The sequence below is a fragment of the Bufo gargarizans genome, chromosome 3, assembly GCF_014858855.1.
Source record: "Bufo gargarizans isolate SCDJY-AF-19 chromosome 3, ASM1485885v1, whole genome shotgun sequence".
NCBI lineage: Eukaryota > Metazoa > Chordata > Amphibia > Anura > Bufonidae > Bufo > Bufo gargarizans.
In genome coordinates this window covers 582,524,825-582,548,496 of record NC_058082.1, presented here as the reverse complement: position 1 = coordinate 582,548,496, position 23,672 = coordinate 582,524,825, and the positions used below count along the sequence as shown (strand labels likewise).

General features: G+C 44.8%; 1 protein-coding gene across 1 annotated transcript in view; it reads left to right on the top strand.

The window, feature by feature from the left end:
* Positions 1–23,672, top strand: part of ADAMTS5 (ADAM metallopeptidase with thrombospondin type 1 motif 5) — a 97,523-nt gene that overhangs the window by 49,131 nt on the left and 24,720 nt on the right. The window contains exons 4-5 of the mRNA XM_044284354.1: positions 7,308–7,591; positions 10,290–10,473. Of these exons, the coding sequence (XP_044140289.1) occupies positions 7,308–7,591; positions 10,290–10,473 (468 nt within the window). The remainder of the gene's footprint in view (positions 1–7,307; positions 7,592–10,289; positions 10,474–23,672) is intronic.

Genomic DNA, 23,672 nt, shown 5'->3' with positions numbered 1-23,672 from the left:
ACACTGCGCTAAATAACATAAAAAGTGGCTGCTGATAGGAAGATGGATGGCTCATGAATTTATAAGGGGCACACAAGTTATTGCCTTAAAATAGAAGGAGGTAGGAGAAGCAGCTGCCACATTCAGATATTTGGATGGGAGCGTACAAGGGTTAGAGCACAGAGGGAGCAGAAACCAGACCATACAGATGTAAATACTATAAAAGAGGCATTTGTAATATAAACCACCTTCCCCCCACACCTCATTATGTGATCAGTGCAGCCACTATCGTAACACAATGTTCTAAAACATTAAATTATTGATATAGTAATTTGGAGGACTGCTTCACATATCAATACAAATCTCCTACTATATAACTCTATGCTGGTTCTGGCAGTAAAAGTCTTGTTTTCCTGATACAGAGCAGAATTTCTTCTACTTAAGCATAAATGATTAAATGCTGATTGTCTGCAGCCACCACTAGGGGGAGCTTGAGAGCCTATTGTGTACTGGTATATTATTAAGCTCAATGCATAAATAATATGCAGACAAGTCTAAGCTCCCTCTTGTGGGCAGTTGAAGGCAATGAGAATTTTATAATTGAACCCAGTCTAAGCAGGAAGTGTGCAGCTTTGTATCTGAAAAAGAGAGGCACAACTGCTATGGATATATTCAGAAATTAATAAGCCTAGGATTTTGGACCTATTTAGCTAAAAGGAGTTGCCAGGGGTTAGAAAAAGCAACCAAGCATCCTGTCTGCAGAGTATTGCAGAGCAGCCGCATGACAATGAAAGGTGCTGAACTGCAATTCTACCCGCGGAACATGAACAGGCATCCAACCTATGGGACCACCCAGCTGTGTAAGGGACTGTAAACAGTCTAATTTATTCTTATAGGGCCGTGCTGTCATGTTGGCAAAGAGGCTATTGTGCAGGGAAAAACAGTGAAGAGACACTGCCCTAAACTCACAATGTGTCCCCTTTATTCCCAGAGGGTAGACCTCCACCAGTCGTGAAGTGAATGTACAACCTGCCGATATGCCATCATTTTTGTGAGATGGGAATGCCCCTTTAAGAGATAGGGTATCTACATTTTAAAGTATATGAGGGATGATGGCAGTTTTTATTTTCTATACCATTACAATGGACTACATAGGAGAGAGAAGGGCTCCACAACAAAGACCAAATTGTACTCTCCCCGATTCTGGTGCTTGGTTTTGTCAACCGGTATGAAAGGGTCTATTAATTGTTTGTTAGCCCTTCCCGATGAACTTTGGGCTGATTCTTATCCATTCCTTGCTAACAATGTAGTTCCTCCTGAGTTCAACCAGGGTTGGACCTCTTCTCTCTGACGGACCCACAGCAACCTCATAGTCTGGAGCCCTCTCCCATAAATGTAATTAAGAACCATTCTTGCCATTCTGCTCCACAATTCAAACAATGATAAAGACAATCATTTTTTTCTTTTGAAGGAAAATGAAACGAACAAAGTAAAAGTATTTCATTATTATTTCATGAGACAAGCCTTTCCTTTGTCAAGTCCTATTAGTTTTTTGGCACAGTTAATTACTTCTTATCTGGCTTAATAACATTAACTGAGGACCATGGCAGCTAACCATTGAAGTTCTCTGCCAAGCATTGCTTTGAGCTGAGTAACTGCTGCAAGTTTCTTTGAGGACACAGTCAAATAAACTCTGAGAACGTTCATACTTTTGTTTAGGACGTACAGGTCGTGTCATTTATTTTTCCACTTCCTGGAGATAAATGGCTTTTACATGTGACTGCTACTGATTATTACACAACAAGAGTGAACCATGAGCGGTTGTACTGAGAGTGTCCCTGGCTTGAAATACTTTATATATTAATATTGGGAAATGAGTTGCCTAAGGTGAAGACAATGAAGATTTCTCAAAGAACGTTCATAGATATTTTTCCTAGTCATTTATCACTGGGATGGATTTGAATTGACCATGTCCAATTATAAAAAAACATTATCAAAAAAACATACACTGCCTGTCCAAAAAAAAAGTTGGCACCAAAAAAATAAATAAGATTCTCAATGGGGTTAAGGTCTGGACTCATGATGTCTCATGCTCCCTGAACCACTCTTTCGCAATTTGAGCCCGATGAATCCTGGCATTGTCATCTTGGAATATGCCTGTGTCATCAGGGAAGAACAAATCCATTGATAGAATAACCTGGTCATTCAGTATGTTCAGGTAGTCAGCTGACCTCATTTTTGGGAGCACATACTGTTGCTGAACCTAGACTTGACCAACTGCAGCCACCCCAAATCATAGCACTGCCCCCACAGGCTTGAATAGGCACTAGGCATGATGGGTGCATCACTTCATCTGCCTCTCTTCTTACCCTGATGCGCCCATCACTCTGGAACAGGGTAAATCTGGACTCATCAGACCACACAACCTTCTTCCATTGCTCCAGAGTCCAATCTTTATGCTCCCTAGCAAATTGAAGCCTTTTTTTCTGGTTTGCCTCACTGATTAGTGGTTTTCTTACGGCTACACAGCTGTTCAGTCCCAATCTCTTGAGTTCCCTTTGCATTGTGCGTGTGGAAATGCTCTTACTTTCACTATTAAACATAGCCCTGAGTTCTACTGTTGTTTTTCTTTGATTTGATTTCACCAAACGTTTAAGTGATCGCCAATCACAATCATTCAGGATTTTTTTCCGGCCACATTTCTTCCTCGAATACGATGGGTCCCCACTATCCTTCCAGTTTTTAATAATGCATTGGACAGTCCTTAACCCAATTTTAGTCAGTTTCTGCAATCTCATTAGATGTTTTCTCTGCTTGATGCATGCCAATGATTTGACCCTTCTCAAACAGACTAACATCTTTTCCACGACCACGAGATGTGTCTTTCGACATGGTTGTTTAAGAAATGAGAAGCAACTCATTGCACCAGTTGGGGTTAAATAACTTGTTGCCAACTGAAAGATAATCATCCATGCAGTAATTATCCAATATGAGGCTCATACCTATTTGCTTAGTTAAATCCAGGTGGTGACTTTTTGGGGGACAGGCAGTGTATGTGTTTGCCTCATCGACCAAAGAAATTGATTCATTCATTACTGAAACACAAGGTTAAACAGGTCGACCTGAGCAGTTAAGCAACCAAGTGTTTCTGAAGGGTCAAACAGGAGAGGTGGCTCTTAGACTCTTCTACTCTAAGTAGATGATACTTCTCTTTGGTGGATTTACATGTGCCATCCCATATTATTCCTGACATATCTGTACAGCGCCACCTGCAGTTTTTTTTATTTTCCTTATTGCTCTGTCCACCTCACTAACATCTTTCTGATGGACACACATGCTTAGGCCTCCAGCACATGAACGTAGATGTCCCTTTCCATATTGCGGACCACATATGTGGATCTGCAATACACGGGAACCGTTCCGTGTGCATTCCGCATCACGGATGTGGACCTATTGACTTAAATGGGTCCACAAATCCGGAAATGCGGAATGGTGCGGAACAGAAGCACTACGGAGTGCTTCTGTGGGGTTCCATTCCGTACTTCCTTTCCGCAAAAAGATAGAACTTGCTATATCTTTTTGCGGAACGGGCGGATCACGGACCTATTTAAGTTGAATAGGTCTGGATCCGTCCCGGAGGCTGCACGAACTGGGGTCCCCAATGCACGAAATGGAATACATATGTTCGTGTACAGGAGGCCTTAGTTGCATCCTTCAAATTCCACCAGTCCTATCTTCAGACCCCTGAGCTGTGATAGGGAGAGAGCTTCATCAGAAAGGACACACCTTCTGAGCTGGGGTGGATCGCAAGTCAGGTGACTAAAATAACCAGGCTTATTGGTTAGTTTGTTCTCCTGTGTAGGGATAAAAAAGTTATAGTTATGGGACTATAGGTATGTGACCTATGCAGATGCACATGATTTAACACTGATCACTAGGGGCGTTGATAAGCTGGACACTTGACGCTTGAACCCTAAATCCAGAAGTTACTTATATGTTAGTGGTTATTTAGCACTCCGACATTGTATTATTTAGGTGCTGTAAAGAACACTGTTGGGGAAGGGATGGATTGTACTGTAAAACACCCAAAGCAGTCCACAGTCCAGTAAACACTTTCTAATATCCAGAAGTGGATTTCCCATTAAACACTCATGTTTAGATGTGGTCCTGCATGAGCGGGTTCTGAGTCCTCAGGGTCATAGCTGGGTTTGTCTCTTACTGGTACAGCTGGTACAGTAGTCTCCATTCACTTATAGATCATCAGTATTTTATCGTTGAAGGTCCGACACCCGGGACCCTCACCATTCAACTGTTTGAGAAGGCTCCAGTGCTTCTATGAGCACTGCAACCTTCTCGCAGCTTATCCTAAGCCAGTGACGTCATGTTCATCGTTCATGTGGCCGAGGAGCAGCTCAGTCCAATTCAAGTCAATGGGTCAGAGCAGCATTACCAAGTACAGCCTCTACACACTGTACGGAGCTGTGCTTGATAAGCTGCGATAAGGCCACGGCACACACAGGAGCGCTGTAGCCTCCTCAAACAGCTGATCAGTGAGGGTCCATGGTATTGGAACCCCACTGATCAGATACTGAAGACTTATCCAGAGGATAGGTCATCAGTTAGAAAGACTTGGGAAAACCCCTTTAACAATATATTGCATGTATTATCATTAGCAGAGTTTTGCATTTCCTAATAACGCAGTAGGTGACTAACACAGAAATGTATGGATTTATAAGGTAGGTTCAGTTACCATAAGCAGACATGATGATAGAAGTCTGATAAATCCTGCTGTGCCACTATCTGCTGTATATGCAAACAATATGGGATCATATAAAACCTAAGAAGCTGAGGCAATCAGTGCTCCTAGGGTCGACTTTAGTAATTCTCGCATATTCATTATGATAATAGCAGCAGGAGTTTCCCGATAATACAACAAGGAATTGCCTCCATTCCACCTCAACTCTGCTACATCTGCCCAGGAATTCGAAAGAACATCGTATAAAGTGATCAAATGCTGTAGACACCAGTACGGGCCTCGCTAAACAGATTGTTCCAGTAATTACTTTTCATGATCATTGCCCCTATTAGACCGTTTTATGCCTGTCAGTGGAACAGCGAACGACACACATACCAATTGATAAAAGCTGCTGGAAGCGGAGCTGCATTCTTTAACGCAGTCAGAGGGTAGATGAGGTCACCATGATTCTGTTTTGGAAAGTACAGCAGAGTGCTTTCACGTTGGCCTTTTCTGCTCTACCAGCAGCCTGTTTTAATGTTCCGGTTTTCACGTTCGTATTTCTTTCCATAATACCCAACTGCTTCATTTGGTGCTGAATTACAATGCCAGCAGCGGGCACAAGGGTACAAGTGTTTTGATTCCTGGTGGACCCATGCCAGTGTTTTGAGTCCTTGTGGACCCATGCCAACGAGCATTCTTCGAGAGTCAACAAGAGCTTTACTGAATTCTACGGGGGTGCTTGTGTTTATACCTTTCTTCTTTGCTCAAAACTGCTGACAGTCATGAAAACCCATTTGAGAGACGATGTTGTAGCCAAGGATATGGAAAGCATTAGAGTAGGCTTATTCCCCGGGCGTGACTTCAGTGCTGTACGATGTATATGAGGATACGGAGTCTGTTTATTGATTTCAATCTGTTGGCTCGGCAATCTTGTTCTCAATAAAATACATCCATGGCTTAAACTTCCCTTCGAAATCTATCACTAGGCTTTACATGCGTCGTTGTCCCTTGCCAAAAATTCATTTCCTTTCTCATTATCGAAAAAAAAGGGGTTTCCTCTTTCACGGACACTAATTTTCTACGGGGTTTCAGATTGTTCAGTTGGAGAGCTTATCTTTCCCATTTCTTCTGTATTTCTAACAAAACTCAGGACTGTTGTCTATAACGTAACTAGAAGCTCCTTGACCCCAATGTAAAATTGGTCCCCACCTGCCATATCTGATTTATAATACTAGGTGGCTTCTTATGGAGTAGAGCAGACTTTGTGCCTGAATGTGACCATTACCACTCCCGTAATAGCTACACCCCTGATTTATCTGCCGCAGGTTTCTTCCAAAGAGATTGCTATATGTGTACAACATTCTGTATTCAATGGAAGTCAGTGGTGGGACATCTCCTTACTTGTCCCATGCCCTTGCCTTAAAGGTGTTATACTGGGTTATACTAGAGATTTTTGAAAAGATAGATTCAGACCATTAATTGTCTACCGACCTTTGTCACATTTTTGGGACACAGGCAAGAGTGACAGATGTCAACCAATGGCAAATACATGTCAAAAAGTTAGAATTTTTTGGTTATAGTCGGTTGCTAGAACACCATCCCTTCAATTGAAATCCAGATCAGGCCCCAGTTCATGGCGGAGATCAATTAGACAGCAACTATCACAGACCAGCCATGAACAAATTGGTTAGAAAATGGCAAATACATACGACCGATACAGCTTAAAGAGGTGGTCTCATCTCAGAATTTGTCAGATAGGTGTGGGTCCCTACCTCTAGGACCCGCTCCTATCTCCAAAACAGGACTCCCCCTGAAGTGAACGACCACGACCACCCTCCATTTATTTCCATAGGTGTTCTGAAAATAGCCAAGTGCTGGTTAGGCTATTTCTGGCAGTACCCTAGAGGGTAATAGAGTGGTGGGCGCACTTGTATGGTGCGGTCTTCGTTCATTTCTATGGAGAGCTTGTCACGCATGGCCAGTGCACTCTCCTTTACTTTCAGGGGCCCTTTCTGGAGATAGGTGAGAGTCTAACTGACATTGGTGGCATATCCTAGTGATATACCGCCAATGTCTGAGATTATAAAATCCCTTTAAAGTTTTTGCAACACATTCATAGCTATCATGTTCAAAAACTTTTGATGTGCCATAGTGAAATGAAGAAGTTTTGATCGGTTGGTTCCGATGCTGAGACCCTCACCACTGTAGACTGCTCCCTTCGAGGAGAGTTGTTCATAAATGAATTGGTGCTAGACTGCAGTACACAGGAGAGATTTGCCTAAGGCTGGCCCTGTATCTGCTTAAGTTATAGAGCAGATGAGTTACAGTTCAGCCTAAGCACAGATTTACAATTCATAAACAGACAGACAAGCCTCGAGTGATAGCATAGGTATATCACATGCCCTAAAGGTGTGACATGGATCAATACATCATTCCGCCTACATTTTGTTTGCATTTACTTGCATAATCAGGCCGATGCAAACAAACGTCAATGGGTGTGTTCTCATCCATCTGCGCTCGTACTGCCCATATATCGGCCAATGTAATTTCACCTTAAGGTAATATATCTTTTTTGTTAATTTTTTTGTAGGAAACTGTTTGCTGGACCAACCAAGAAATCAAATTCTGGGTCCTGAAGAGCTTCCTGGACAGAGTTATGATGCCGTCCGGCAATGTAAGCTTGCCTTTGGACCAACGTACACAGTGTGCCCCGGTATGGATGTCTGCTCACGACTATGGTGTGCGGTTGTTCGACAAGGTCAGATGGTTTGTTTAACCAAGAAGCTGCCGGCTGTGGAGGGAACACCTTGTGGAAAAGGAAGGATCTGTCTCCATGGCAAATGTGTAGACAAGACCAAGAAGAAATATTATTCGGTAGGTGTGCCGTTTACCACTCATTTTGATCACCCAGTGATGAATATACCAGTGATAAAATTATTTTCCAGTTCTTGTGCGTCTATAACCTGTATTGAAGCGGTATAGGTATATAGTATATACAGAGCTCTAGTAGTTCAAGGGAAATTCCACCTTAACTTGTAAGGTGAAATTTAATAGATGGAAACAAAACACTACATCTGAGTTGAAAAAAACTATGATCAGTACCAAAGGTGAGCAAGCATCCTGCGTTATGTTGTGGCCCCTTCATTTTGGGAAACACTGAAAGGCCAAACTCCTATACTGCCAGCTCCAACATATTTCTATGATATGTGCAAAAGGTAGAATTCCATTTTCCAGGATTTAATATGATAATCTGGTGGTGACTTACTTCCCAAGAGAGCAAAAGGATCACGCTTTGAAATTCAGAGTACCAGATCCTTCACTCCCCCAACATCATCTGTTGAGGGAGAGCCAGGGTCTTGAATGCCTTAGTACCCTAGAAGCTTGATTTACAGACCCCAAATACACAATTGTCTTTAATCTCCATTCAATTCTTCCATACTTGTCAGTATTTAAAAAATAATGCATACAGTTTAAATGGGTTGCATTTAAAAATAATGGCTACTTTTTTCCAGAAAGAGTGCAACATCTGTCCATAGGTTGTCGGTCGTATTGCAGCCCAGCTCAACTGAAGTGTGTAGCACTGTTTTGGAAAAAAGCAGCCTTAGTTTTCTAATCCTGGACAACCTCTTAAAGAGGTTCTCTGAGAATTTGATATTGATGACACATCCTCAAGATAGGTCATCAGTATTAGTGTTGGGCGCGAATATTCGAATTGCGAATTTTAATCGCGAATATCGCCACTTCGAGAATTTGCGAAGATTTAGAATATAGTGCTATATATTCGTATTTGTGAATATTGTAGATTTTTTTCATCTGAACCCATGATCCCTCCCTGCTTCTTGCTTGTGGGCCAATGAGAAGGCTGCAATGTCTTTGTCAGAGCTTAGCAACATCCCTAGCAACCAATAGGAAAGTTGCCTACCCCCTTACTATAAAAAGAGACTCCCCAGCAGCCATTTTCTGCAGTTTTTTTGCAGTTCTGAGAGAGAGAGCAGTGTTATTGCTGTGCTCTGTGCTTTGCTGTGTCATTACATTAGATAGTTAGTTAGCTCATATATATAATACAGATAGTTAGTGGCAGATAGTCAGTGTAGGTTATATCTTGATATAGTGTAGCTGATAGGTTCTGCTGTCCATACATACATGCTACATACATAGTGCACCAATCAGTAATATGTAGTCAGACCTGCTAAAATGTGAAGTTGCGCGTATTGCGCCAAAATATGCGCATAATTAATTGTGAATATATTGGAGCACTCTATCTGCATATAAAGCTATTGTAAAGTTCTGCCGTGCCAACAGTTTTCTCCAGTCAAAGGAAACTTCTAGCAGCTTGAAAAATGCAGCAAAAGTGATCCACGCCTGTATTGCGCGCGCAATACGCGCGTATTACAGTGCTGATTTTCGCAAACAAGAAAATAATGGCGAATTCATGAATTCACGAATTTATGACGAATATTTGCCCAAATATTCGCTAAATATCGCAAATTTGAATACTGTTCCTGCCGGCTCATCACTAATCAATATCAGATTGTCATGGATCTGACTTCCAGCACCCTTGCTGATCAGCTGTTTGAAGAGGTGATGTCGCTCTGCTGAGTGCTACGGCCTCTTCCTGGGCCAGTGAGATCACATTCATTGGTCATGTGGCCCAGACGCAGATTATTCCTGCTCAAGTGAATGGGGCTGAGCAGCAATACCAAGCACAGATGCTATCCAATGGACAGCACTGTGTTTGATAAATGCCGTGACCTCCTCAAAAAGCTAATTGGCAGGAGTGCCAGGTGTCGGACTCTTATATTAATGACCTATTCTGAGGAGAGGTCATCAATATCAGAATCTTGGAAAACCCCTTTAAGAAGTTTATAGGGGTATTAACGGGGTGAAAAGAACAACATTTTAAGAGGTTGACCAAAAAATTAATAATTATCACCTATCCATGCATGCGCAGCAGTACAAATCTGTGACCATCACTCTGTTCCCTTCTTATGGGATTGCCGAATATGGCTGTGAGTAGTGGATAAAATGTTTTTCATAGACAGACCTCTTTAAAGGGAACCTGTCACCGGGATTTTGTGTATAGAGCTGAGGACATGGGTTGCTAGATGGCCACTAGCACATCCGCAATATCCAGTCCCCATAGCTCTGTGTGCTTTTATTGTGTAAAAAAAACGATTTGATACATATGCAAATTAACCTGAGATGAGTCCTGTACATGAGATGAGTCAGGGACAGGACTCATCTCAGGGTAATTTGCATATGTATCAAATCGGTTTTTTTTAACACAATAAAAGCACACAGAGCTATGGGGACTGGGTATTGCGAATGTGCTAGTGGGCATCTAGCAACCCATGTCCTCAGCTCTATACACAAAATCCCGGTGACAGGTTCCCTTTAAGATCAGATTTTATTGCTATTTTTTTTTGCTTGTTCTTTGATGATTTACATAATATTTTGATACAGTTGTTGGATGTAATTTTTTTTTAAGTCTATTAATCATCTTTTTGAACTCACCCTATTTTAAACGTTGTCCTGTCTTCACTGTATTGCACTGTTTAATTGTATATTGCAGATCTCCAGTCATGGAAACTGGGGCTCCTGGGGGCCTTGGGGACAATGCTCCCGAACATGTGGAGGAGGGGTTCAGTTTGCTTATCGTCACTGTAATGACCCTGCTCCAAGGAACAGTGGTAGATACTGTACAGGGAAGCGTGCAATTAACCGATCCTGTAACATCAATTCATGTCCTTCTAATGGTAAGAACGTTTTCATTAGCATTCATTAGATAAAGAAGTAGAAAATGCATGATATACTCCTTGACAAAAAAAAAGAATGGAATGAAACTTCCTATGTGTGAATGTAATGATGATATATAGTGTTGAGCAAATCGAAGCATCCAAAGCAGAATTCGATCCGAAGTTTAGGAAAAATTTGATTCGCAGTAGGGGTGACAGATTGTCGTATACGATGGCTCCCCAGATCATGTCACCCACATTTGGAGCATTGTGTCGCTCTACAGCAAAGGCAGGATTGAAGCGCCCACCACCAGGCCTCCATACTCAAACCTGATAATTATCAGATCCCAAACAGAATCTGGATTCATTACTAAAGACAATGGAGGGAATTTAACATAGACCATTTGCTGCTGGAAGAGGCACCTAATTTTTCACAAGGGGCATGCCTTGTCATAATTTAGGCACATCTCTGGCAGTCAGTGCGCCTAAACTGAAATCCACGTCAGTCCCCAGCTGGAGCAGATTTAAGTCTTCTTTTACACCAGAAAACGGACATAAAAGAAGAGTGGCCTGACCCCTTCCCACCCTTTCACTCCCCTTTTAGAAAAAGTGGCGAGGGTGGTAATTTTTCTTCTGCTAAGCACGTGAAAATGCCCCGGGCAGAGAAAGGGGTGTGTAATAAAGTTGCCACCTAAGGCCAGATGATGGACAACAAAACTGTGGGACTAGCTTGCGCTTATAGGCAGATCAAACGATCCACTCTACTGGTGGTCTGTCTGGGCTGTCTGGAGCCCGTTTGTCACATGTGCCTGCCCTCATCTAACCAATGCTTCCAGCACCTCCTGACAGGTCAGAAGGGTCTAGATCAGGCATGTCCAAACTGCGGCCCTCCAGCTGCTGCTAAACTACAACTCCCAGCATGCCTGGATAGCTTACAGCTATTAGGGCATGCTGGGAGTTGTAGTTTAGCAACAGCTGGAGGGCCGCAGTTTGGACATGCCTGGTCTAGATGGTGGCCAATTCACAGAAACAAGCTTCCTGCTTTGCTCAGTCCAATGATGTGCCCGCTCTCAAAGAATGTCAACTGGGCAAAATATCTTCGAGTCCATTGTAGAGGCATATTTTGTGGACAATAATATCTCACCACCAAAAAGTAGCCTCTGAGAGCCTTTTTATAGGGCAGCTGAGGAAGCAGTTCTACGCCCACATGTGGCAAGACCCAGTGTCTAATCAGATCACATGAATAATCATTTAGTTGTCTGAGCCAGGATGCCGGAGCAGAGAAGTGGAGGGCAAGTGAGTATGAGTATTTGAACAGGTACCACACAATCTGGGGGCTAGGTAAAAACATCCATAGTCTTGGAAAACAACTTTAAAGGGGGTTGTATGTTAAAAAAAATACATCACCTATCTACCGGATTGGTAATAAATATATTATTGCTGGGGGTCTGACCACTGGGACCCTAACCGATCATGAGAATAGAGGTCCCTGATTAACCTTTATGAGACCAGAGGTGAGAGCCAAACCTGTACTTACAACGGAGCCCGCAAAATGCTGGAGCGTGCACCGCACATGAGTGGCCGCCGTGCATTCATTCCTATGGAAGCACCGAAAATATACAGCTCGGCTATTTTCGGAAAGTACCATTGAAATCAATGGGAAGCGCACCGCGCAAACGCACCGCCACTCCATTTACTTCTATTTGGCTGACGGAAAAGGCTGAGGCAGCACTCAGCTATTTTCGGTGCTCCCATAGGAATGGATGGAGAGAGGCACTTCTGCGGGCTCCCAGAGGTGAGACCCGCACCTACCAGACATTGGGGGCATATCCTAATGATATGTCCCCAGTATCCGAGATTGGAATACCCCTTTAGTTATCCAGAGTGTCTTGCTCTGAAGATCCCAGCCTGTCCATGGGTTACACAGACAGCCATTTCATGTCAGTAGGTTTCATGCAGTGCTTGAATTCATTCCGTAGAAAAATGTAACACTTTCTTCTAGGTTCTATCACAGATTATACCTGATTGCTGGGGATCTGAGCAGGACATTTGTGATCATCTTATTTTCAGGAACTCTTCGAAAAATTGTCTAAAGCAGACAGTCCTATTAAATTCTTTACCTTTGGACCCCCCACTTATAAGTAAAAAGAAGCGAAAGTGTAGCTACAGCATAATAAGGATGAGCAAGCAAGTGATTAGATGGAAAATGTAAAAAGCATCTTCATTTTCTCCCTCAGCATGTGTGAACATGAACGAAATCCATGTGGTCTGCTAACCGCAGCAAATTAAATTTTACTTTATCCAGGTGGAGATACCGCAAATACATGATCTAGTATTATCCCAGCGTTGTGAGCCGGTCCCTGCTGTGAATATGTCACTCTAAATAGAAAATGTTGTAAAGTCTCATTAGTGCCTAGTGTCTGTTTTACCAGCATACCAAATGTACTGTCAGAAGACAGACTGATCATATACCTCAGCGGCTTACTTCACAGAAGGTAGCAGCTAAACCCTACAGCAAATAAAGAAGAGAAAGAAATAAAATGCGAATAAGCCGAGAGGAACTTCACTGAATCCACAGCCCTGTTTGGTTTCTTTTAAGCACTGAATAATTACAAATCCCCTTGCGTTTCTCAAGTAAGGGTCAGCTGCCAATGGTTACAAGTGTAAGAGCGATATATTTATAGTGCCAGCTAAAACCCCAATACATCAAAGTTTAGATGCGTTCAACCTTGACTTTCTGAAATTTGGTGGGGGACTCTAATATATCAAAATGCAAATTCAATACAATAAGCTAGGTAGACCATAGACAGGCTGTGAATCCGATAACAACCACTTATGGACACTTATAGCTTAAACATCTCCCAACAGAGTATCGTGAAATCATGATAATTAGATTTTTGAAGCTGATCTTCTCACGCTACCCATCTTGGGAGATTAGGACAGGCAATGAAGAAGACCACATCTGTATTATATCTTACATTCTGTTCAGTATTACCCTATGAACATTTGTTCCAAAAGTTAACAAACTGAAACTCAACTGTTATAAGTAGGGATGAGCGAACTCGAACTGTATAGTTCGGGTTCGTACCGAATTTTGGGGTGTCCGTGACACGGACCCGAACCCGGACATTTTCGTAAAAGTCCGGGTTCGGGTTCGGTGTTCGTCGCTTTCTTCGCGCTTTTGTGACGCTTTCTTGGCGCTTTTTGAAAGGCTGCAAAGCAGCCAATCAACAAGCGTCATACTACTTGCCCCAAGAGGCCGTCACAGCCATGCCTACTATTGGCATGGCTGTGATTGGCCAGAGCACCATGTGACCCAGCCTCTATTTAAGCTGGAGTCACATAGCGCCGCCCGTCACTCTGCTCTGATTAGCGTAGGGAGAGGTTGCGGATGCGACAGTAGGGCGAGATTAGGCAGATTAACTCCTCCAAAGGACTTCACTTCATTAATCGATCGATCTGCAGCTGTGCATCATTGAGCTGCTGATACTCAAATGCTCACTCACTGTTTTTAGGCTGCCCAGACCGTTTGTCAGTCACTTTTTTATGGTGTGATCGGCGGCCATTTTGTGTCTTGTGCGGTGCTGCGACCAAGTGCATCCAAGCTGCGACCAAGTGCATTTAACCCTCAATGGTGTGGTTGTTTTTTGGCTGAAGCCTACATCAGGGTGAAGCTGTCACACCAAGTGCATTTAACCAGCAATAGTCTGTTCATTTTTTGGCCATATACTAAATCAGGGGCAAGCTGCGCCTGTCACCAAGTGCATTTAACCCTCAATGGTGTGGTTGTTTTTTGGCTAAAGCCTACATCAGGGTGAAGCTGTCACACCAAGTGCATTTAACCAGCAATAGTCTGTTCATTTTTTGGCCATATCCCAGTCTAATTCTGTCACTAAATCCATACCGGTCACCCAGCGCCTAAATACTAGGCCTCAAATTTATATCCCGCTAAATCTGTCCCTAGTGCTGTAGCTGGGCGAGTTATTTAGTGTCCGTTCAAGCACATTTCTTGTTCTGGGTTGAAATACAATTCCCAATTTAGCAATTTCATAATTTAGTGGTTTCTGCTATATCAGAGCTATTTGAAATCTATCCCTAAAAGGGTATATAATATTCAAGGTGCACATTGGGTCATTCAGAATAACTTCACACACACCCGCTACTGTGTATTTCCAAGTCTAATTCTGTCACTAAACCCATACCTGTCACCCAGCGCCTAAATACTAGGCCTCAAATTTATATCCCGCTAAATCTGTCCCTAGTGCTGTAGCTGGGCGAGTTATTTAGTGTCCGTTCAAGCACATTTCTTGTTCTGGGTTGAAATACAATTCCCAATTTAGCAATTTCATAATTTAGTGGTTTCTGCTATATCAGAGCTATTTGAAATCTATCCCTAAAAGGGTATATAATATTCAAGGTGCACATTGGGTCATTCAGAATAACTTCACACACACCCGCTACTGTGTATTTCCAAGTCTAATTCTGTCACTAAACCCATACCTGTCACCCAGCGCCTAAATACTAGGCCTCAAATTTATATCCCGCTAAATCTGTCCCTAGTGCTGTAGCTGGGCGAGTTATTTAGTGTCCGTTCAAGCACATTTCTTGTTCTGGGTTGAAATACAATTCCCAATTTAGCAATTTCATAATTTAGTGGTTTCTGCTATATCAGAGCTATTTGAAATCTATCCCTAAAAGGGTATATAATATTCAAGGTGCACATTGGGTCATTCAGAATAACTTCACACACACCCGCTACTGTGTATTTCCAAGTCTAATTCTGTCACTAAACCCATACCTGTCACCCAGCGCCTAAATACTAGGCCTCAAATTTATATCCCGCTAAATCTGTCCTAGTGCTGTAGCTGGGCGAGTTATTTAGTGTCCGTTCAAGCACATTTCTTGTTCTGGGTTGAAATACAATTCCCAATTTAGCAATTTCATAATTTAGTGGTTTCTGCTATATCAGAGCTATTTGAAATCTATCCCTAAAAGGGTATATAATATTCAAGGTGCACATTGGGTCATTCAGAATAACTTCACACACACCCGCTACTGTGTATTTCCAAGTCTAATTCTGTCACTAAACCCATACCTGTCACCCAGCGCCTAAATACTAGGCCTCAAATTTATATCCCGCTAAATCTGTCCTAGTGCTGTAGCTGGGCGAGTTATTTAGTGTCCGTTCAAGCACATTTCTTGTTCTGGGTTGAAATACAATTCCCAATTTAGCAATTTCATAATTTAGTGGTTTCTGCTATATCAGAGCTATTTGAAATCTATCCCTAAAAGGGTATATAATATTCAAGGTGCACATTGGGTCATTCAGAATAACTTCACACACACCCGCTACTGTGTATTTCCAAGTCTAATTCTGGCACTAAACCCATACCTGTCACCCAGCGCCTAAATACTAGGCCTCAAATTTATATCCCGCTAAATCAGTCCCTAGTGCTGTAGCTGGGCGAGTTATTTAGTGTCCGTTCAAGCACATTTCTTGTTCTGGGTTGAAATACAATTCCCAATTTAGCAATTTCATAATTTAGTGGTTTCTGCTATATCAGAGCTATTTGAAATCTATCCCTAAAAGGGTATATAATATTCAAGGTGCACATTGGGTCATTCAGAATAACTTCACACACACCCGCTACTGTGTATTTCCAAGTCTAATTCTGTCACTAAACCCATACCTGTCACCCAGCGCCTAAATACTAGGCCTCAAATTTATATCCAGCTAAATCTGTCCTTAGTGCTGTAGCTGGGCGAGTTATTTAGTGTCCGTTCAAGCACATTTCTTGTTCTGGGTTGAAATACAATTCCCAATTTAGCAATTTCATAATTTAGTGGTTTCTGCTATATCAGAGCTATTTGAAATCTATCCCTAAAAGGGTATATAATATTCAAGGTGCACATTGGGTCATTCAGAATAACTTCACACACACACGCTTCTGTGAATTTCCAAGTCTAATTCTGTCACTAAATCCATACCGGTCACCCAGCGCCTAAATACTAGGCCTCAAATTTATATCCCGCTGAATTTGAATACAATACATTGGGCCAAATAATATATTTGTTGTTGTGGTGAACCATAACAATGAGAAAAACATCTAGTAAGGGACGCGGACGTGGACATGGTCGTGGTGGTGTTAGTGGACCCTCTGGTGCTGGGAGAGGACGTGGCCGTTCTGCCACATCCACACGTCCTAGTGTACCAACTACCTCAGGTCCCAGTAGCCGCCAGAATTTACAGCGATATATGGTGGGGCCCAATGCCGTTCTAAGGATGGTAAGGCCTGAGCAGGTACAGGCATTAGTCAATTGGGTGGCCGACAGTGGATCCAGCACGTTCACATTATCTCCCACCCAGTCTTCTGCAGAAAGCGCACAGATGGCGCCTGAAAACCAACCCCATCAGTCTGTCACATCACCCCCATGCATACCAGGGAAACTGTCTCAGCCTCAAGTTATGCAGCAGTCTCTTATGCTGTTTGAAGACTCCGCTGGCAGGGTTTCCCAAGGGCATCCACCTAGCCCTTCCCCAGCGGTGAAAGACATAGAATGCACTGACGCACAACCACTTATGTTTCCTGATGATGAGGACATGGGAATACCACCTCAGCATGTCTCTGATGATGACGAAACACAGGTGCCAACTGCTGCGTCTTTCTGCAGTGTGCAGACTGAACAGGAGGTCAGGGATCAAGACTGGGTGGAAGACGATGCAGGGGACGATGAGGTCCTAGACCCCACATGGAATGAAGGTCGTGCCACTGACTTTCACAGTTCGGAGGAAGAGGCAGTGGTGAGACCGAGCCAACAGCGTAGCAAAAGAAGGGAGCAGTGGGCAAAAGCAGAACACCCGCCGCCAAGAGACTCCGCCTGCTACTGACCGCCGCCATCTGGGACCGAGCACCCCAAAGGCAGCTTCAAGGAGTTCCCTGGCATGGCACTTCTTCAAACAATGTGCTGACGACAAGACCCGAGTGGTTTGCACGCTGTGCCATCAGAGCCTGAAGCGAGGCATTAACGTTCTGAACCTGAGCACAACCTGCATGACCAGGCACCTGCATGCAAAGCATGAACTGCAGTGGAGTAAACACCTTAAAACCAAGGAAGTCACTCAGGCTCCCCCTGCTACCTCTTCTGCTGCTGCCGCCTCGGCCTATTCTGCTGCTGCCGCCTCGGCCTCTTCCTCCGCCTCTGGAGGAACGTTGGCACCTGCCGCCCAGCAAACAGGGGATGTACCACCAACACCACCACCACCACCTCCGTCACCAAGCGTCTCAACCATGTCACACGCCAGCGTTCAGCTCTCCATCTCACAAACATTTGATAGAAAGCGTAAATTCCCACCTAGCCACCCTCGATCCCTGGCCCTGAATGCCAGCATTTCTAAACTACTGGCCTATGAAATGCTGTCATTTAGGCTGGTGGACACAGACAGCTTCAAACAGCTCATGTCGCTTGCTGTCCCACAGTATGTTGTTCCCAGCCGCCACTACTTCTCCAAGAGAGCCGTGCCTTCCCTGCACAACCAAGTATCCGATAAAATCAAGTGTGCACTGCGCAACGCCATCTGTGGCAAGGTCCACCTAACCACAGATACGTGGACCAGTAAGCACGGCCAGGGACGCTATATCTCCCTAACTGCACACTGGGTAAATGTAGTGGCAGCTGGGCCCCAGGCGGAGAGCTGTTTGGCGCACGTCCTTCCGCCGCCAAGGATCGCAGGGCAACATTCTTTGCCTCCTGTTGCCACCTCCTCCTTCTCGGCTTCCTCCTCCTCTTCTTCCACCTGCTCATCCAGTCAGCCACACACCTTCACCACCAACTTCAGCACAGCCCGGGGTAAACGTCAGCAGGCCATTCTGAAACTCATATGTTTGGGGGACAGGCCCCACACCGCACAGGAGTTGTGGCGGGGTATTGAACAACAGACCGACGAGTGGTTGCTGCCGGTGAGCCTCAAGCCCGGCCTGGTGGTGTGTGATAATGGGCGAAATCTCGTTGCAGCTCTGGGACTAGCCAATTTGACGCACATCCCTTGCTTGGCGCATGTGCTGAATTTGGTGGTGCAGAAGTTCATTCACAACTACCCCGACATGTCAGAGCTGCTGCATAAAGTGCGGGCCGTCTGTTCGCGCTTCCGGCGTTCACATCCTGCTGCTGCTCGCCTGTCTGCGCTACAGCGTAACTTCGGCCTTCCCGCTCACCGCCTCATATGCGACGTGCCCACCAGGTGGAACTCCACCTTGCACATGCTGGACAGACTGTGCGAGCAGCAGCAGGCCATAGTGGAGTTTCAGCTGCAGCACGCACGGGTCAGTCGCACTACAGAACAGCACCACTTCACCACCAATGACTGGGCCTCCATGCGAGACCTGTGTGCCCTGTTGCGCTGTTTCGAGTACTCCACCAACATGGCCAGTGGCGATGACACCGTTATCAGCGTTACAATACCACTTCTATGTCTCCTTGAGAAAACACTTAGGGCGATGATGGAAGAGGAGGTGGCCCAGGAGGAGGAGGAGGAGGAGGAGGAAGAGGGGTCATTTTTAGCACTTTCTGGCCAGTCTCTTCGAAGTGACTCAGAGGGAGGTTTTTGGCAACAGCAGAGGCCAGGTACAAATGTGGCCAGCCAGGGCCCACTACTGGAGGACGAGGAGGACGAGGATGAGGAGGAGGTGGAGGAGGATGAGGATGAAGCATGGTCACAGCGGGGTGGCACCCAACGCAGCTCGGGTCCATCACTGGTGCGTGGCTGGGGGGAAAGGCAGGACGATGACGATACGCCTCCCACAGAGGATAGCTTGTCCTTACCCCTGGGCAGCCTGGCACACATGAGCGACTACATGCTGCAGTGCCTGCGCAACGACAGCAGAGTTGCCCACATTTTAACCTGTGCGGACTACTGGGTTGCCACCCTGCTGGATCCACGCTACAAAGACAATGTGCCCACCTTACTTCCTGCACTGGAGCGTGATAGGAAGATGCGCGAGTACAAGCGCACGTTGGTAGACGCGCTACTGAGAGCATTCCCAAATGTCACAGGGGAACAAGTGGAAGCCCAAGGCCAAGGCAGAGGAGGAGCAAGAGGTCGCCAAGGCAGCTGTGTCACGGCCAGCTCCTCTGAGGGCAGGGTTAGCATGGCAGAGATGTGGAAAACTTTTGTCAACACGCCACAGCTAACTGCACCACCACCTGATACGCAACGTGTTAGCAGGAGGCAACATTTCACTAACATGGTGGAACAGTACGTGTGCACACCCCTCCACGTACTGACTGATGGTTCGGCCCCATTCAACTTCTGGGTCTCTAAATTGTCCACGTGGCCAGAGCTAGCCTTTTATGCCTTGGAGGTGCTGGCCTGCCCGGCAGCCAGCGTTTTGTCTGAACGTGTATTCAGCACGGCAGGGGGCGTCATTACAGACAAACGCAGCCGCCTGTCTACAGCCAATGTGGACAAGCTGACGTTCATAAAAATGAACCAGGCATGGATCCCACAGGACCTGTCCGTCCCTTGTCCAGATTAGACATTAACTACCTCCCCATAACCATATATTATTGGACTCCAGGGCACTTCCTCATTCAATCCTATTTTTATTTTCATTTTACCATTATATTGCGAGGCTACCCAAAGTTGAATGAACCTCTCCTCTGCCTGTGTGCTAGGCCTAAATATATGCCAATGGACTGTTGCAGTGGTGGCTGACGTGAAGCCTCATTCTCTGCTATGACATGCAGACTGATTCTCTGCTGTCATGAAGCCAGATTGTCTGTTACGGGACCTCTCTGCTCTGCCTGTGTGCTAGGCCTAAATTATGCCAATGGACTGTTGCAGTGGTGGGTGACGTGAAGCCTGATTCTCTGCTATGATATGAAGACTGATTCTCTGCTGACATGAAGCCAGATTGTCTGTTACGGGACCTTTCTCCTCTGCCTGGGTTCTGGGCCTAAATTTATGAAAATTGACTCTTACAGTGGTGGGTGACGTGAAGCCTGATTCTCTGCTATGATATGAAGACTGATTCTCTGCTGACATGAAGCCAGATTGTCTGTTACGGGACCTTTCTCCTCTGCCTGGGTTCTGGGCCTAAATTTATGAAAATTGACTCTTACAGTGGTGGGTGACGTGAAGCCTGATTCTCTGCTATGATATGAAGACTGATTCTCTGCTGACATGAAGCCAGATTGTCTGTTACGGGACCTTTCTCCTCTGCCTGTGTGCTGGGCCTAAATTTATGAAAATTGACTCTTACAGTGGTGGGTGACGTGAAGCCTGATTCTCTGCTATGATATGAAGACTGATTCTCTGCTGACATGAAGCCAGATTCTCTGTTACGGGACCTCTCTCCTCTGCCTGGGTGCTGGGCCTAAATTTATGCCTATGGACTGTTGCAGTGGTGGCTGACGTGAAGCCTGATTCTCTGCTATGACATGCAGACTGATTCTCTGCTGACATGAAGCCAGATCCTCTGTTACGGGACCTCTCTCCTCTGCCTGTGTGTGTGCTGGGCCTAAATATATGCCAATGGACTGTTGCAGTGGTGGCTGACGTGAAGCCTCATTCTCTGCTATGACATGCAGACTGATTCTCTGCTGACATGAAGCCAGATTCTCTGTTACGGGACCTCTCTCCTCTGCCTGTGTGTGTGCTGGGCCTAAATATATGCCAATGGACTGTTGCAGTGGTGGCTGACGTGAAGCCTCATTCTCTGCTATGACATGCAGACTAATTCTCTGCTGACATGAAGACAGATTCTCTGTTACGGGACCTCCCTCCTCTGCCTGGGTGCTGGGCCTAAATATATGCCAATGGACTGTTGCAGTGGTGGCTGACGTGAAGCCTCATTCTCTGCTATGACATGCAGACTAATTCTCTGCTGACATGAAGACAGATTCTCTGTTACGGGACCTCCCTCCTCTGCCTGGGTGCTGGGCCTAAATATATGCCAATGGACTGTTGCAGTGGTGGCTGACGTGAAGCCTCATTCTCTGCTATGACATGCAGACTGATTCTCTGCTGACATGAAGCCAGATTCTCTGTTACGGGACCTCTCTCCTCTGCCTGTGTGTGTGCTGGGCCTAAATATATGCCAATGGACTGTTGCAGTGGTGGCTGACGTGAAGCCTCATTCTCTGCTATGACATGCAGACTAATTCTCTGCTGACATGAAGCCAGATTCTCTGTTACGGGACCTCTCTCCTCTGCCTGTGTGTGTGCTGGGCCTAAATATATGCCAATGGACTGTTGCAGTGGTGGCTGACGTGAAGCCTCATTCTCTGCTATGACATGCAGACTAATTCTCTGCTGACATGAAGACAGATTCTCTGTTACGGGACCTCCCTCCTCTGCCTGGGTGCTGGGCCTAAATATATGCCAATGGACTGTTGCAGTGGTGGCTGACGTGAAGCCTCATTCTCTGCTATGACATGCAGACTGATTCTCTGCTGACATGAAGCCAGATTGTCTGTTACGGGACCTCTCTCCTCTGCCTGGGTGCTGGGTAGTGTTGAGCGCGAATATTCGAAAAGCAAATTTTTTTCGCGAATATCGCAACTTCGCGATTTCGCGAATATTTCGAATATAGTGCTATATATTCGTAAAAACGAATATTCGTTTTTTGTTTCCCCCCCCCCCCCCCACAAAATTACAGTACACATATAATTGATTGTTTCCCAAAGGTCCAACAGCTCAGATCTTACTCACATTGCCTAGAAAGTGATTGAGGCGCGAATCTTCGTAAGGCGATTTTATTAGCGCACATGCGAATATCGGCACGTCCCAGAACAGAGGCAAAGGGCTTTGCATTCATACATTAGTGAATTGAGTTGCGAATCTTCGTAAGGCGATTTTATTAGCGCACATGCGAATATCTACACTTGTCCCAGAACAGAGGCAAAGGGCTTTGCATTCATACATTAGTGATTGAATTGAGCTGCGAATCTTCGTAAGGCGATTTTATTAACGCAAATGCAAATATCTACACTTGTCCCCAGAACAGAGAGGCAAAGGCCTGTGCATTCATATAGTATAGCACCATATTCGCGAATACGTAGAACTTCGTAAAATTCGATTAACGAAAATTCGTATTTTTTATTTTACTTTCCACCTTACAGATTACATTGATCTGTACTCTGTCAACTACTGTCATCACCCCCCACTGTATCTCGATTGATTCCCAAAAGTCTCACATTCCCTAGAAAGTGATTGAGGTGCGAATCTTCGTAAGGCGATTTTATTAGCGCACATGCGAATATCTACACTTGTCCCAGAACAGAGGCAAAGGGCATTGCATTCATACATTAGTGATTGAATTGAGTTGCGAATCTTCGTAAGGCGATTTCATTAGCGCACATGTGAATTTTGCATAGCATATGTATTATGCGATGCGAAAATTCGAATTATCGCATATGCGAAATAATAACGAATTTGAATAATCGCGAATATTTTACGAATATTCTTTCGAATATTCACAAAATTTCGCGAATTCGAATATGGGACATGCCGCTCAACACTAGTGCTGGGCCTAAATTTATGACAATGGACTGTTGCAGTGGTGGGTGACGTGAAGCCTGATTCTCTGCTATGACATGCAGACTGATTCTCTGCTGACATGAAGCCAGATTGTCTGTTACGGGACCTCTCTCCTCTGCCTGGGTGCTGGGCCTAAATATATGCCAATGGACTGTTGCAGTGGTGGCTGACGTGAAGCCTCATTCTCTGCTATGACATGCAGACTAATTCTCTGCTGACATGAAGACAGATTCTCTGTTACGGGACCTCTCTCCTCTGCCTGGGTGCCGGGGCCTAAATATCTGAGAATGGACTGTTCCAGTGGTGGGTGACGGGAAGCCAGATTCTCTGCTATGGAACCTCTCTCCAATTGATTTTGGTTAATTTTTATTTATTTAATTTTTATTTTAATTAATTTCCCTATCCACATTTGTTTGCAGGGGATTTACCTACATGTTGCTGCCTTTTGCAGCCCTCTAGCTCTTTCCTGGGCTGTTTTACAGCCTTTTTAGTGCCGAAAAGTTCGGGTCCCCATTGACTTCAATGGGGTTCGGGTTCGGGACGAAGTTCGGATCGGGTTCGGATCCCGAACCCGAACATTTCCGGGATGTTCGGCCGAACTTCTCGAACCCGAACATCCAGGTGTTCGCTCAACTCTAGTTATAAGCAAAAATGACAAACGCTCTAGGTCCCATATTGCGAT